Source organism: Schistocerca americana, chromosome 3 (genome assembly GCF_021461395.2).
Source record: "Schistocerca americana isolate TAMUIC-IGC-003095 chromosome 3, iqSchAmer2.1, whole genome shotgun sequence".
Taxonomy (NCBI): Eukaryota; Metazoa; Arthropoda; class Insecta; order Orthoptera; family Acrididae; genus Schistocerca; species Schistocerca americana.
In genome coordinates this window covers 182,657,473-182,672,176 of record NC_060121.1, presented here as the reverse complement: position 1 = coordinate 182,672,176, position 14,704 = coordinate 182,657,473, and the positions used below count along the sequence as shown (strand labels likewise).

The 14,704-nt window shown below is 41.7% G+C and overlaps 1 protein-coding gene across 1 annotated transcript in view; it reads left to right on the top strand.

Annotated features, from left to right (window-relative positions):
* Positions 1 to 14,334, top strand: part of LOC124606959 (nucleolar protein 14 homolog) — a 52,175-nt gene extending 37,841 nt beyond the window's left edge. The window contains exon 15 of the mRNA XM_047139097.1: positions 13,659 to 14,334. Within this exon, the coding sequence (XP_046995053.1) occupies positions 13,659 to 13,767 (109 nt within the window). The 3' untranslated portion in view covers positions 13,768 to 14,334. The remainder of the gene's footprint in view (positions 1 to 13,658) is intronic.
* Positions 14,335 to 14,704: the final 370 nt, after the last annotated feature.

Sequence of the window (14,704 nt, the reverse complement as noted above, 5' to 3'; positions counted from 1 at the left end):
CCAGTTAGAACGTGTTTTTTATTGTTAAATGGAAAGAGGGCAATTTCAAAAGATTCTTGCCTTTTTATATTCAAAAATGTTTGGAGGGCATTGCAGGTTCATTGAAATCTGTCAAACGACTGCGTAATGGCACGCTGTTTGTTGAAACTGCTAGTTCCCAACAAGCAACACACCTCCAAAAAGCTAAAATGCCTTGGAGAATGAAGTGTTGGCAGAAGAGCCAACACCGTGTTGCTAGAGGAGGCCGAAATGCACGCTTTTAAGCTCACGCAGGCTGGCGCGAGGTATATTTTCCATTTCAATATACACTGGTAATGGCGCCTTGCTAGGTCGTAGCAAATGACGTAGCTGAAGGCTATGCTAACTATCGTCTCAGCAAATGAGAGCGTATTTGTCAGTGAACCATTGCTATGAACGTTGGCTGTACAACTGGGGCGAGTGCCAGGACGTCTCTCTAGACCTGCCGTGGGGTGGCGCTCGGTCTGCAATCACCGACAGTGGCGACACGCGGGTCCGACGTATACTAACGGACCGCGGCCGATTTAAAGGCTACCACCTAGCAAGTGTGGTGTCTGGCAGTGACACCACAGAGAATATGCCATCAGCACAGAGCTCCACAACACTTTGAACTATAGCAAAGGCATTGTGACCTATAGAAATCCTGTCGACATTCCCAAGGAGTAATTGAAGGTTGAGTGGGCTCAGTAGGGGATTGTTGATGTGCAAAATATATTGAAAGGGTTGGATGGGGATCTCACAAAATCTGACTCCTTCATCCTTACCTTCAATAGCATGAAACTCCCAGAGCATATCAAGGCAGTTTTCTTCGTATAAGTGTACAGTCGTATTGTCTCTAACCCAATATGCTGTTAAGTGACAGACAGCACTTTGGGCACACCACTTGTGGCAAATGTGGCAAAGCTGCCCATGATGGCATTGGCTGCTCCTCCCCTCCAAAGTGTGTAAATTGCTCTGAGGATCACCCTGTCTGAAGGAGGGATTGCAGTGTCTTCCTTGAAGAGCGGAAGGTACAGGAGATGAAGACTTTGAAATGCGTCTCATATGGAGAGACCAAGAGATCTATAAGGCCATGCAGCCTCCCACATTCTACATCTTCTGCTTTCACCCTTAAAAAGCCTATATAGGCAGCAACTGGTTCTACACAAATGGAGGTTGCTGGTGTCAGCACTAGTACTTGTGTTTGTCAATGTACTTGCCAAGCTGCAGTTATTTGTGAGCCCATAGCCTCTCCGAGAACATCATAGAAAGCTGCAGTTACCACCTTTGCAGAGCTCACATTACCTGCAAAGGCAGAGTATTGTAAAAAATCCATCACTGCCTCTGCTGCTGTTGCGGTAGTTCCCACAAAGCCCTCCCAGGCCAAGAAAGCAAATGGGAAGCTTCTGTCACAGGCATAAACAGGCAATAGACCATCAGACCATGTCGATGTCATTCGACTTGATGGCTCTTCTGCTTCTGCTTCAGAGCCAGTGGACGACGAATCTTCCCGGGGCAACCATCTTGCCGTAATGTATATACTCCAACCATTGTGGGCTGCCCTCCCTGGCGGAGAGACGACCATGATAAATGGCTCCCATACTATAGTGGAACATGAATGGGTTCAGGACTCGTGGAGGAACTGAAACTCCTGACACAGGCCAAATCCCTGTGCTTGTGTTTATAGGAAATGCACTTTGAGGTTACTGATGCCCCTGTGCTACAAGGCTAAACCCTCCGCCGTATGGGTGACCTGACTGAGGAATGAGCCAAGGGAGGTGTTGCTTTGTCAGTAACACACGCCATACCTCTGCTCTCTCCTGAGTTACTGACCTTAAAGCAGTAGCCGTTGCAGTTCATGTAAGTTCGACGCTCACTCTCTGCTCCCTGTACTTACCTCCGCAAGATGCAATAGACTCTGAGGCTCTTGCGGGCATTATTGAACAACTCCCCTGCCCGTTTATCCTACCAGATGGTTTCAATGCCCATAACGTAATATGGGGCTCACACTATACTTGCCCCAGGGGTCGAGTGTTGGAGAATCTCATGATGTCTCAGGAAATACGCAGCCTTAACACAGGCAGCCCCACACATTTCTCGGCTGCTACTGTGTCATCCTCCAACACTGACCTCTCTTTTCCCTCTCCAGCCCATGCACACTCAGCACAGTGGGAAGCGACTGACTGAAGACCTTTCCAGTAATCGTTTCCCACTGTGGATTCACCTACAGGTTGGAGGATTGCTGGAACGGACGCCACCAAAATGGATGATCAGCAGGGCTAATTAGGCTTTCTTCAGGCTTTGGCTGTGTTTGAAAACCACACCAGCATCCAGGAATGCGTGGACCACATCACACGTGTGATACCTCATGCCACTGACCTATCCATTCCACTGTCTTTAGGTCATCTGAGGAAGTGAATTGTACCTTGATGGAGAGATGCATGTCATTCAGCCATCTGTGATAAGCATGTGGCTCTTCAACAGTTTAAATGCCGCCCAACAACAGACAACCTCACAGCCTTTCGAGTCGCGAGAGCCAAGGCTCGATACTCCATTAAGGGGAGCAAAAAATGGCCATGGCAAGCATTCTTGGACTCCATCAGCCATTCCACTTGTTCTACAAAAGTATGGAAAGCCATCCAAAGGATTTCCAGTAAACAGTCATTTACTGACAGCAGCTGTGCTGCAACATGGATGTCTCCAAATGACACTTAGCGACATCGCTCAGACATTGGCCTAACATTTTGCACAAAATACAGTTGATGCAAGCCAGGATCTGGCATTTTTTCGCTACCGTGCAAATATAGAGAGGGGCAAGTTTGACTTCGGATCTGACTGTTCTGAGGCCTACAGCTCTTCTTTCTCCATATGGTAGATCGAATCAGCCTGTCTGAGACTCGTGACACTGCACCCGGTCACAACCAAATCCAGCGCTGCATGCTTCGACATTTGCCAGCAGTGTCAAAGGAAATCCTCGTCAAATGTTTTAATCTTATATGGCAGACAGGTAATTTCCCCAACTTGTAGAGGGAGGCAATTCTGATACCTCTCCTAAAACCAGGAAAGAACCGCACTTATCCCATTAGTTACAGGAGTATCACCTTAATGAACTGCATAGGAAAGACACTGGAGTTAATGGTTAACCATCGTCTGGTCTGGCTGTTAGAGACCAGGCAACTCCTTAACCAGTCTTAGTGTGGATTCCGGAGATTTCGTTCCACTGTTGACAACCTGACTCTGCTCGAGGCGGCTATTCAGTAGTCTTTCCTGTGTAACCATCACTGTATTGGTATATTTTTCATATCAGTAAGGCACACAATACTATGTGGAGACACTGTATTCTCGCACAACCCATCAATGGGGCTTTCATGGCCACTTCCCCATCTTCATACGGTCTTTCCTGTCTCAGCGGTTTCTTAGGACCTGAGTTGGTGACTCTCTGTCAGATTGTTTTGAGCAGGGGAATGGTGTTCCTCAGGTGAGTGTTTTTAAGGATTACCCTCTTTGCCATAGCCATAAACAGTATCACGTCTACGGTAAGGAGTCCTGTACAGTGTTCCTTATTTGTGGACGACTTTTCTGTTTTCTGTTCTGCCTCTAGTGTTGCAACAGCAAGCCAGCAGTTGCAACTTACAGTGCAGAGTTAGAGGAGTGGGCTGCTAAAACGTGTTTTCAATTTTCTGCAAATGTGTGTGTGTGTGTGTGTGTGTGTGTGTGTGTTCATTTTAATCATTCTCATTGTATTGGAACTAGACAAAACACACACACACACACACACACACACACACACAAATGCAACTTAGCACCACATGGCACTATTTCTGGCTGCTGAGCTTAAGTAGTTTCAGAGATAGTGGGAAACATTTGCAAAAATGTAGTTTTTCAGAAATAGCACTTCAAAGTTGCAGTAAAGGAAAACCCAGTATTGAGTGAGGAGACAGCCTAAAACTTTTCAGCTTTGTGATCTATTATCTTCTTGAGGATCCACCAAATGTAGTCCCTTTCTTCATCTGAGGAATCTTGCTGCTTCTGTTCCAGTTTTGACCATAAATTCTGCCTGGGAGACTCACTGTATCTCCGGTTCTTGTAAGATTGCTTCTGTATTGTGGCCAGACTCAATTCCAAATTGTATCAGATCCTTTATTCTGCCTACGTTTTCATCATTTAAGGTGATCACAGCATAAGTGACCCCTATCTTCAGTGGTTTCAAGCCCACAAATACATTTTTGGGCACCTTGGTCCATGCAACATTGTTGGAAGACTCATTTATGATTTGAGTTATTCCAGTGAGACATTTATTCAGAAGATGAGGATGTGCTAGATCTCTACTTAGTGGCTTTATTATTACCCCAACAGCTTGACAGATGGTGTTTCTATGGGTATGTTCAGTTCCTACTGCCTCGGCTTTGTGGTATGTACACCTGTGAATTGAACACAAGTTGTATAGTGGCTTCTCATCACTTGATGTCTTGTGGAAAAACATTGCCAATACTGCTTTACTTGGTCCATCCAGGTTATTTGTATTCTTTCTAATGGCTTTGTCGTAGTATTCATTTAGCTGATTGATTGTTTTATCTGTCAAATGACCTCTAATAGTCTTGCCATCTTCAGTTTTTTCAGTAGAGAACTTCTACCAGATGTTACTGTACATGACAGACGCATTTTAATGTTTGTTGTGTTAGGTCATTATAGGGCCTGCTGCCAGTAACTGATTTCAATGAACTGGAATCAACATCACCAATGAATTTAGCATAGCAAATCACATGTTGTTCTTGAGATTGCTAAAGATATTCACAGCTAGGCACTTTCCATTCCTCCACTGGGTCCCTCACATGTTGTCTGACAGTTGTGTTCATGCAGTAGTTTCTTTTCATTGTTGGTAAATGCTTTTGTGCATCCGTAACAGAGAATTTAGTGATCAGTAATATATTCTCCTTCACTATTTGCAACAGTCTGCCAACACTGGGGTAACTTTTCGATTCCGCACTGTAGAACTCGCGTGCTTTTGGGGCAAAGAACTCATCAAGCCACTTTTGGAATGCATTTTTATCTGGAAGGGAAGTTCCTTGAAGGTTGTCAAATTAAGAGCAGAAAAGGTGAAAATCTGAGGGCACAAGATCTGGTGAATAACATCTTTATGGAATGATTTTCCAACCCAACACCTGTGTAGTGTTTTTTGTCAGTCTAGCAGAGTGCAGGTAGGCGATATTGTTGAAAAGCGTCACTTCACACTATCTTCTTGGTTGTTGTTCTTGGACACGCCACTCTGTCACTGTTCCGGTAGGTGCATAACCTTATCTTTTTGGATGTGATCAAATCTTTATACGGGGAATTTGTGCTTTGTTGGAACTCAACCATTCTCTTCTTTACCTCACGCTAACATAAATACACCATTTCTTGTCACCAGTAATGATAGAGGATAGGAATGGTAGGTGTTGTTCGTGATCCAATTGACCACAAGCAAGCAGAGATGCACAGATTTTTGTGATTTTGATTTTGAGCATGTGGTAACCATACACCTGGTTTTTAAACCTCCCTCATTGCAAGTAACAATGATGGAATTATCACAGTTCATTTATATTTGCCAATTCTGAGTACACTGATGTGGATCATTGTGGATTAATATGTTTAAACGATCTTCGTCAAATCTCAGAGATCTCCCTGACCATTGAGAGTCACTAATGTCAGTATGATCCTCCTTAAAACAAGAAAACCATTATCTCACTATGCTCAGTCCAATGGCATTATCTCCATACCCAGTGCAAATGTTTCTTCTCTGCTGTTGGAAATGTCATGATTTCTCCACTTTGCACCCCATATTCTAGTGTCCACAGCCCCACTCGCTATCTCCAGATCACAATATGTAAACTCAAATAGCAACAGTGAACCACAAATAAAAAATGAAAATTGATAAATAAACCCTTAGGAACAGGAATACCAAAATGCAAAACAGAAACACTACAAACTTAAACATCAACATAATGTAAATGTGGTTAGGGAAGGCTCTACCATATTCTCTACAAGCGGCTGCAGCTGCAGTATACTGGCATACTCAGAATTTGTAAATATTTTTAAACAGTAAATATAATAGAGGGAAACATTCCACGTGGGAAAAATTATATATAAAAACAAAGATGAGGTGACTTACCGAACGAAAGCGCTGGCAGGTCGATAGACACACAAACATACACACAAAATTCAAGCTTTCGCAACAAACTGTTGCCTCATCAGGAAAGAGAGAAGGAGAGGGAAAGACGAAAGGATGTGGGTTTTAAGGGAGAGGGTAAGGAGTCATTCCAATCCCGGGAGCGGAAAGACTTACCTTAGGGGGAAAAAAGGACGGGTATACACTCGCACACACACACATATCCATCCACACATATACAGACACAAGCAGACATATTTAAAGACAAAGAGTTTGGGCAGAGATGTCAGTCGAGACAGAAGTGCAGAGGCAAAGATGATGTTGAATGACAGGTGAGGTATGAGTGGCGGCAACTTGAAATTAGCGGAGATTGAGGCCTGGTGGATAATGGGAAGAGAGGATATACTGAAGAGCAAGTTCCCATCTCCGGAGTTCGGATACGTTGGTGTTAGTGGGAAGTATCCAGATAACCCGGACGGTGTAACACTGTGCCAAGATGTGCTGGCCGTGCACCAAGGCATGTTTAGCGACAGGGTGATCCTCATTACCAACAAACACTGTCTGCCTGTGTCCATTCATGCGAATGGACAGTTTGTTGCTGGTCATTCCCACATAGAATGCGTCACAGTGTAGGCAGGTCAGTTGGTAGATCACGTGGGTGCTTTCACACGTGGCTCTGCCTTTGATCGTGTACACCTTCCGAGTTACAGGACTGGAGTAGGTGGTGGTGGGAGGGTGCATGGGACAGGTTTTACACCGAGGGCGGTTACAAGGGTAGGAGCCAGAGGGTAGGGAAGGTGGTTTGGGGATTTCATAGGGATGAACTAAGAGGTTACGAAGGTTAGGTGGACGGCGGAAAGACACTCTTGGTGGAGTGGGGAGGATTTCATGAAGGATGGATCTCATTTCAGGGCAGGATTTGAGGAAGTCGTATCCCTGCTGGAGAGCCACATTCAGAATCTGATCCAGTCCCGGAAAGTATCCTGTCACAAGTGGGGCACTTTTGTGGTTCTTCTGTGGGAGGTTCTGGGTTTGAGAGGATGAGGAAGTGGCTCTGGTTATTTGCTTCTGTACCAGGTCGGGAGGGTAGTTGCGGGATGCGAAAGCTGTTGTCAGGTTGTTGGTGTAATGGTTCAGGGATTCCGGACTGGAACAGATTCGTTTGCCACGAAGACCTAGGCTGTAGGGAAGGGACCGTTTGATGTGGAATGGGTGGCAGCTGTCATAATGGAGGTACTGTTGCTTGTTGGTGGGTTTGATGTGGACGGACGTGTGAAGTTGGCCATTGGACAGGTGGAGGTCAACGTCAAGGAGAGTGGCATGGGATTTGGAGTAGGACCAGGTGAATCTGATGGAACCAAAGGAGTTGAGGTTGGAGAGGTAATTCTGGAGTTCTTCTTCACTGTGAGTCCAGATCATGAAGATGTCATCAATAAATCTGTACCAAACTTTGGGTTGGCAGGCCTGGGTAACCAAGAAGGCTTCCTCTAAGCGACCCATGAATAGGTTGGCGTACGAGGGGGCCATCCTGGTACCCATGGCTGTTCCCTTTAATTGTTGGTATGTCTGGCCTTCAAAAGTGAAGAAGTTGTGGGTCAGGATGAAGCTGGCTAAGGTAATGAGGAAAGAGGTTTTAGGTAGGGTGGCAGGTGATCGGCGTGAAAGGAAATGCTCCATCGCAGCGAGGCCCTGGACGTGCGGAATATTTGTGTATAAGGAAGTGGCATCAATGGTTACAAGGATGGTTTCCGGGGGTAACAGATTGGGTAAGGATTCCAGGCGTTCAAGGAAGTGGTTGGTGTCTTTGATGAAGGATGGGAGACTGCATGTAATGGGTTGAAGGTGTTGATCTACGTAGGCAGAGATACGTTCTGTGGGGGCTTGGTAACCAGCTACAATGGGGCGGCCGGGATGATTGGGTTTGTGGATTTTAGGAAGAAGGTAGAAGGTAGGGGTGCGGGGTGTCGGTGGGGTCAGGAGGTTGATGGAGTCAGGTGAAAGGTTTTGCAGGGGGCCTAAGGTTCTGAGGATTCCTTGAAGCTTCGCCTGGACATCGGGAATGGGGTTACCTTGGCAAACTTTGTATGTGGTGTTGTCTGAAAGCTGACGCAGTCCCTCAGCCACATACTCCCGACGATCAAGTACCACGGTCGTGGAACCCTTGTCCGCCGGAAGAATGACGATGGATCGGTCAGCCTTCAGATCACGGATAGCCTGGGCTTCAGCAGTGGTGATGTTGGGTGTAGGATTAAGGTTTTTCAGAAGTGTTTGTTGGTAATGAGGATCACCCTGTGGCTAAACATGCCTTGGTGCACGGCCAGCACATCTTGGCACAGTGTTACACCGTCCGGGTTATCTGGATACTTCCCACTAACACCAACGTATCCGAACTCCGGAGATGGGAACTTGCTCTTCAGTATATCCTCTCTTCCCTTTATCCACCAGGCCTCAATCTCCGCTAATTTCAAGTTGCCGCCACTCATACCTCACCTGTCATTCAACAACATCTTTGCCTCTGCACTTCTGCCTCGACTGACATCTCTGCCCAAACTCTTTATCTTTAAATATGTCTGCTTGTGTCTGTATATGTGTGGATGGATATGTGTGTGTGCGAGTGTATACCCGTCCTTTTTTCCCCCTAAGGTAAGTCTTTCCGCTCCCGGGATTGGAATGACTCCTTACCCTCTCCCTTAAAACCCACATCCTTTCGTCTTTCCCTCTCCTTCTCTCTTTCCTGATGAGGCAACAGTTTGTTGCGAAAGCTTGAATTTTGTGTGTATGTTTGTGTTTGTTTGTGTGTCTATCGACCTGCCAGCGCTTTTTAAACAGTAATGTAGAGTTGTCCAACAAATCATAATCACAACTGAAAAGCTCAGTTAAGTAAACACAAGCACTACTTCACAGCTTTAACTTCAAAACAAAAATATTGATTCAGAAATTAACCCATAGCAACTGGAGTACCAACACATGAATTGAAAATCTGTATCTGTAACTTGCTGTGTCTCTCTAACCAGTAAAAATTTGACACCTGTTATATAGAATGTTTGAATAAAACTCTACTACCACTCTTTAAAATATTTACTAAACCTCCTGGAATACCCTGCGTGGGTAAAACAACTTACAATTTGTTAGATGTACCAGTAGACTGGTGGGCATGCCTGGAGAAAGAAATGCATTATTGCAGAGTTGGGGGACAGATTTGTTGTTTTTGGGAGCTTTGATGCTACTTCTTTGTCAGATAGCAGAGATGGAATGGTTATGATTCATCTTTGTGTTTTTGCCACAGTAAGAAGTGGAATAGCACTGTACTACTACAGCAACAGTTATAGACTTGGTTTTTAATTCAATCCCTTTCAGTGATTTGAATGCAAGAGAAATAATTAATGGTAATGAAATATTGATGATAAAATTGGATTTTGACAATAAAAGAATATGCAGATAACAGAATCATAATTAATGACTATCAGAATTTTATGATGGTCTTGGTCATAAGATTCTATTTGGGAAACTATAATCTTATGACATTAATATAATTCCCTTCTGTAGTTAGTGTTTTGCCTTCAAAATTGACTTTAAGTCAGAATGAGGTGAACATTGCGATCTGCAATATTCACTACTTGGTCTGCATAAATGGCCTTCCAAAGATATTAAAGAACTGTTCCAAAACTGTAATGATGAACAACTAACCATATTAATTAAGGGCCAACAAATTTTCTGAATGACAGTACTTTGCCAGACTAACTGCTATTGGTTGGATAATATATCCCTTTATTTTGCATTCACTGCTATGTAATGTTGACTGTGTTAAAATTAATATTTTGTTGTTTTTGTATTTATATTTGGTTGAAAGAAGAAAAAGTTGACTTACCATAGTATAGCCCACTATTAGGACATACTTCGGATAGAGCCGAGCATTTATGACATTACATACAGGGCTGGCCTAACATTCAACAAAATTAAACAAAATATAAATAAAATAAAGAAAAATTTTGGTGTATAATGAAGGACATCATCCTCATCATCATAGAATAAAACATTTTACCACATTACTTGACTTGTAGCATGTTAGTCCTCTTTTTATTCTTTCAACTAATCAGTGAATGGCTGTATTGTGTTTTATGTTTTCTCTGTGTCACACTTGATGTGTCTTTCAGGCAATCACTTTAAAATTGTTGCATAACCAAAGCTATGCAGTATTGAATGCAAAATAATAACGGGATATTTTAACCCAACAAATGAAAGACTGTGCAGCAAGTCTTTTTGTTAACAAAAATAATTTATGTAATTTTCCAAATCTCATATTACATTTAAGGAGGCATAACTCATAGCATTCTCTTCGCCTTTAGAATGATAGGTTCGTTTTTCAGGAGCAGGAAATAGTTGGGGGAAGCTTGCCATTCAAAATCTAAACAAAGAGGACATGAGAGGGAAGGGAGGCCCCACTGAATAAGGTGCCACATTGTTTGAGGCACTGGACACATTTTCAGGGGAAATGCAGTTCAGGTCCTCAACTAACCATCACCATTTAGATTTTGTGCTGTTTCTGCAAACCATTTACATTGTTGCTGGGACAGTTCCTTCAAAAACAGTGCATGGTTGATGTAGCCTGCTGTCACTGTCAATTGTTGTCTTTCCGTGTGGTCCATATAATTACCAGTATCACACCAGACTCTAATGTTATCTTTTTTCAGGTGGATTACAAGCTAAAGTGGAATCAGTACACACATAAGCTGATTACAAAGCATCATTTGGCATGTTTTGTACTCTTCTTGTGTTAACCTGCAAATAAAATAATGTTATCTGGTTAGGTATTCTTTCAATCCCTGTTATTCTGCAGAATTAACTTTTTTAATAATGTGGCTTAAGTCGAGCAAGCAGCAAGAGTGCTCTATGAAGTAGATAACCTGACATCTTACAAAGTCCTCTTCAAAGACCTTTCTTTGTGTAATTTGTTGCTATTAATAAAAATTTGTTTTAACTTAATTACATCTTGCACAATCACTATATAAGACATAAAAAGTACTCCTATGATTTGCTGAGGGGGTGTTCTGTATTTTGCAGCAATGGTACTGTTAAAGCTGTCTTCGGGTTGGAAATTAAAAATAAAATGAATAATGTAGCATAATAATGGTGACATTGTTATTGTTAATAGGTGATGATTCTGAAGGCACATGAGTAAGCATTCTTTCACAACTGTCAGTGTACACTTTGATATGGTAGGAAAGAAAAAGATTATAAAAACACCTACTTAAAATATTTGGGGAAGTCACAGATTTTTGCAGAGTAGGGACATTTCTGTTAATTTTACATATTATGTTCGTTCATTACCATTCTAGGTACTCATAATAAAGCACAGTGTTTAAATGATAATTAATTGTTAGTATCAACAACAGCAGCAGTTTTTGACAGCTCGTGGAAGACAATGTTTTCTTCACTCAATGCAATGTACTTTTAAAGTTGTAGGCTTGTTTAATGGCATTGCCCTGTGTGCTCCACAATCTCCAGAACATTCACTTGATCCATCAGATCTACATTATTGTACTTTGTGTGATGTTTTTGGCTTTGATGAAGGTGTTTTGCACTTCTTTGGTTGGCTGGAGGATCAGGTGGAGGTGTGGTGTTAGGGTTGCAGTAGTGTCTTTTGCCATTGCATCATTCATTTTAACTGGATTTGAAAACTGGATTTTCCTTGATTTTCAACATTTCTGTATCAAGAAAATACCGACCATGTAATTTACATTTCAGGAGGTGCTGTCTCGCATATTCAGTGAGGGAAACATGACTACATATGTACTTCTGTGCATGCCCTAATCTCTCTAATCTTATTCTTATAATCCCTATGCAAGACATGGTGGCAACAAATGATCACACATCTACTTCAAATACAAGTTCTCTAGATTTACCTGCCAGGGTGTTTCGAGAACTGCATCGTCTTTCTACCAAGCAGTCCTATTTTAGTGCCCTGAGCAATTTTGTTACACTTTCATATAGTCTTTGCCAAACTGTTAATATCCTAGTTGCATGTCTGAATTCATTTGACATCTGTTAAGTCTATTTGATAAAAACTCCCAAACACTGTGACAGTCCTCTAGAATTGGTCACACTAGCATCATGTATGTGGTTATTTCTACAGATGCATTGTATTTTTCCACAGGTCTTCCAAGAAATCCAAGCCTACCATTCACTTTCTCTTTTCTTGATATGTGATTGTCCCATTTTGTATTGCTTCTTAGTAGTACTGCTAGGTATCTACTTGATTTAAGGTGCTCAAAAGGTTTGCTACTAAACATGTAATCAGAAGCGGGTTTTTTTTTTCTTTTTGTGATAAGCATTATCTTACATTTATGCACATTTACTTAAAAAAACATTTATGAAATTAAGTAAATAATAAATAAATTTTTCTCTGAGCTTTTGAAATAAAGTTGCAAAGATCAAAACATTAAGAATTACCTTCTGTTATTGATGTTTTTTTTATTACCCCTCCTTATGCGATAATAAACGAAAATTTTGTCTTTTTTTTTTCCCCCACATGTACTGGGTTTTCTACACTGACTGTAGTGTTAGAAAGTGTGACTCCTACATCTTAATTCATACACTGTAAGCACTTGATGTAAGGCATTGGGTACCTCATACCGTAATTACTCTCCACTTCTCAGTCTGTTCATAATTATCGTAGGTGTGTAACTGTTGTATGGTACCACATGTCACAATTTTTGTAATTTTATTACAATAGCTTATGTGAGGTGCAAGGAATGTGCTTTCAGAATTTCTTAAAATGTGGATACTCAAAATATTTAGATCAATCCTTAACACACAGTATGATACATTCCTTGTCCAGCATCTGTTGCAGTATACTATCTGCCCTGCAATACGTATGTATCTACCAAATAAAGCTGTCACAAATCCTGATATTTTAGATTAAACTTTTGTGCCTTCTTCTGTCAATCCATTTTGATATAGATGCCAGACAGGTGAGTACTACTTGTTGATGTATCATGTGGGCATCTCATTTGCACCCTGTAAGTTATGTACTTATTGAGCAGCCATGCCTTCCTAGAATCCTCCCAGTAAATCACTGTTTAGTGTTCGCATTTCCCTCTTTGACTCTGATGTTTGTTTTCCGATGTAATAACGTTAAGCGATATCACAGCGTGGTAATTTGCCGCTAATGCTGTAGCAAATGGTACAATACATACATATTTTGTCTACATGTGGCCATCACTTTACATTTTTGTGTGTTTTCAGGCACTTGCTGTAGTATGTTAGCAAGTGCTGATCATATTATGTGAGAGAAACTTTGCAGCTCAATCATCTTTGTAAGTGAGCTATGATGATGATAATTGAGTGTTATGGACAGCTGTAATCTTCCTGTTGCAGTCTTGCTGCCTCTGTTGTGAACACTTACTAGATTGCTTTTCTGATTATTTACCATACAGATTCTGTGCAGTGTATTGATTAATTATTTGAACAGATTTCTAATAAAAGTTGCTTTTCAATGAAAAATGTTTGTTTGCAGTGACCTGGAACGCAAAGAGAAGGTTAAGGAAATTTTTGGAAGTGCAGCTATGCAACAGGGTGAACTTAATCTTCTGAAGAGGAAAAAGGAAGCGGGTCGTAGACATTGAATAGTGAAACATAATGCCACATCTTTGTAGGATCAATGGTGCCATGTGTGACAAATTTCAGAAGTCTGTGAAAATTTGAAATGTGCTACTATTAGAACCAAGAGTGCAGCTGTCATCCTACATAGTACTTGTTCCAGTACCTTTGTATTATAAAAGATCGTCTTGGAGAAGCTCTTTTTACTGATGAATTTACTAGCATGAAATTATATAGTATGGAATGTTAATACTTCAACAGTGTAAAACCCTGCATGTCTTTGCTGTTGAAGTTTTATGAAAATGTCTCTCTCTCTCTCTCTCTCTCTCTCTCTCTCTGTGTGTGTGTGTGTGTGTGTGTGTGTGTGTGTGTGTGTGTGTTAGAGAGAGAGAGAGAGAGAGAGAGAGAGAGAGAGAGAGAGAGAGCTTGAGCAGGTTAATCATGCTGAAATGACTGCACCATAGGAATTTATCACCATACTGAATGAAGTGCTGTTGAGCTGTATCAATAAGACTTTGACAGTGCAAATAATTGTAAATACTGTAAGACATTTTGTAATTTAATATGTATATATTAAATAAAAATGGATTGTACTTATATTTTTACTATAGACTAAGGCTCTTACTTCTGTTATGTTTCCCTTACATGCTATCACCATCAGTTTGGTATCATTTGTTAGGTTATTGTGTAAAACAAGACATATTGATGTTTTGTTTCATGTGTGGAAAGGGACAAATGGCAAGTGTTTCTGCACATGCATGACACTGTGACATCATCTGTTCTATTTGGGTGTCCATACCCTGCCACGTACAGTGTCGATGCGCTAACTGTTTTGTACAAACAATCCCCCCGTGTCCTTGGTGAAGTAACTGCGACATGTCTTTTTGCAAAACTTTAGGAATCAACACATGTGACGGTCCACTGTCATTTTAAACAAGAATCCCACCTTGACGTATAGTGAGG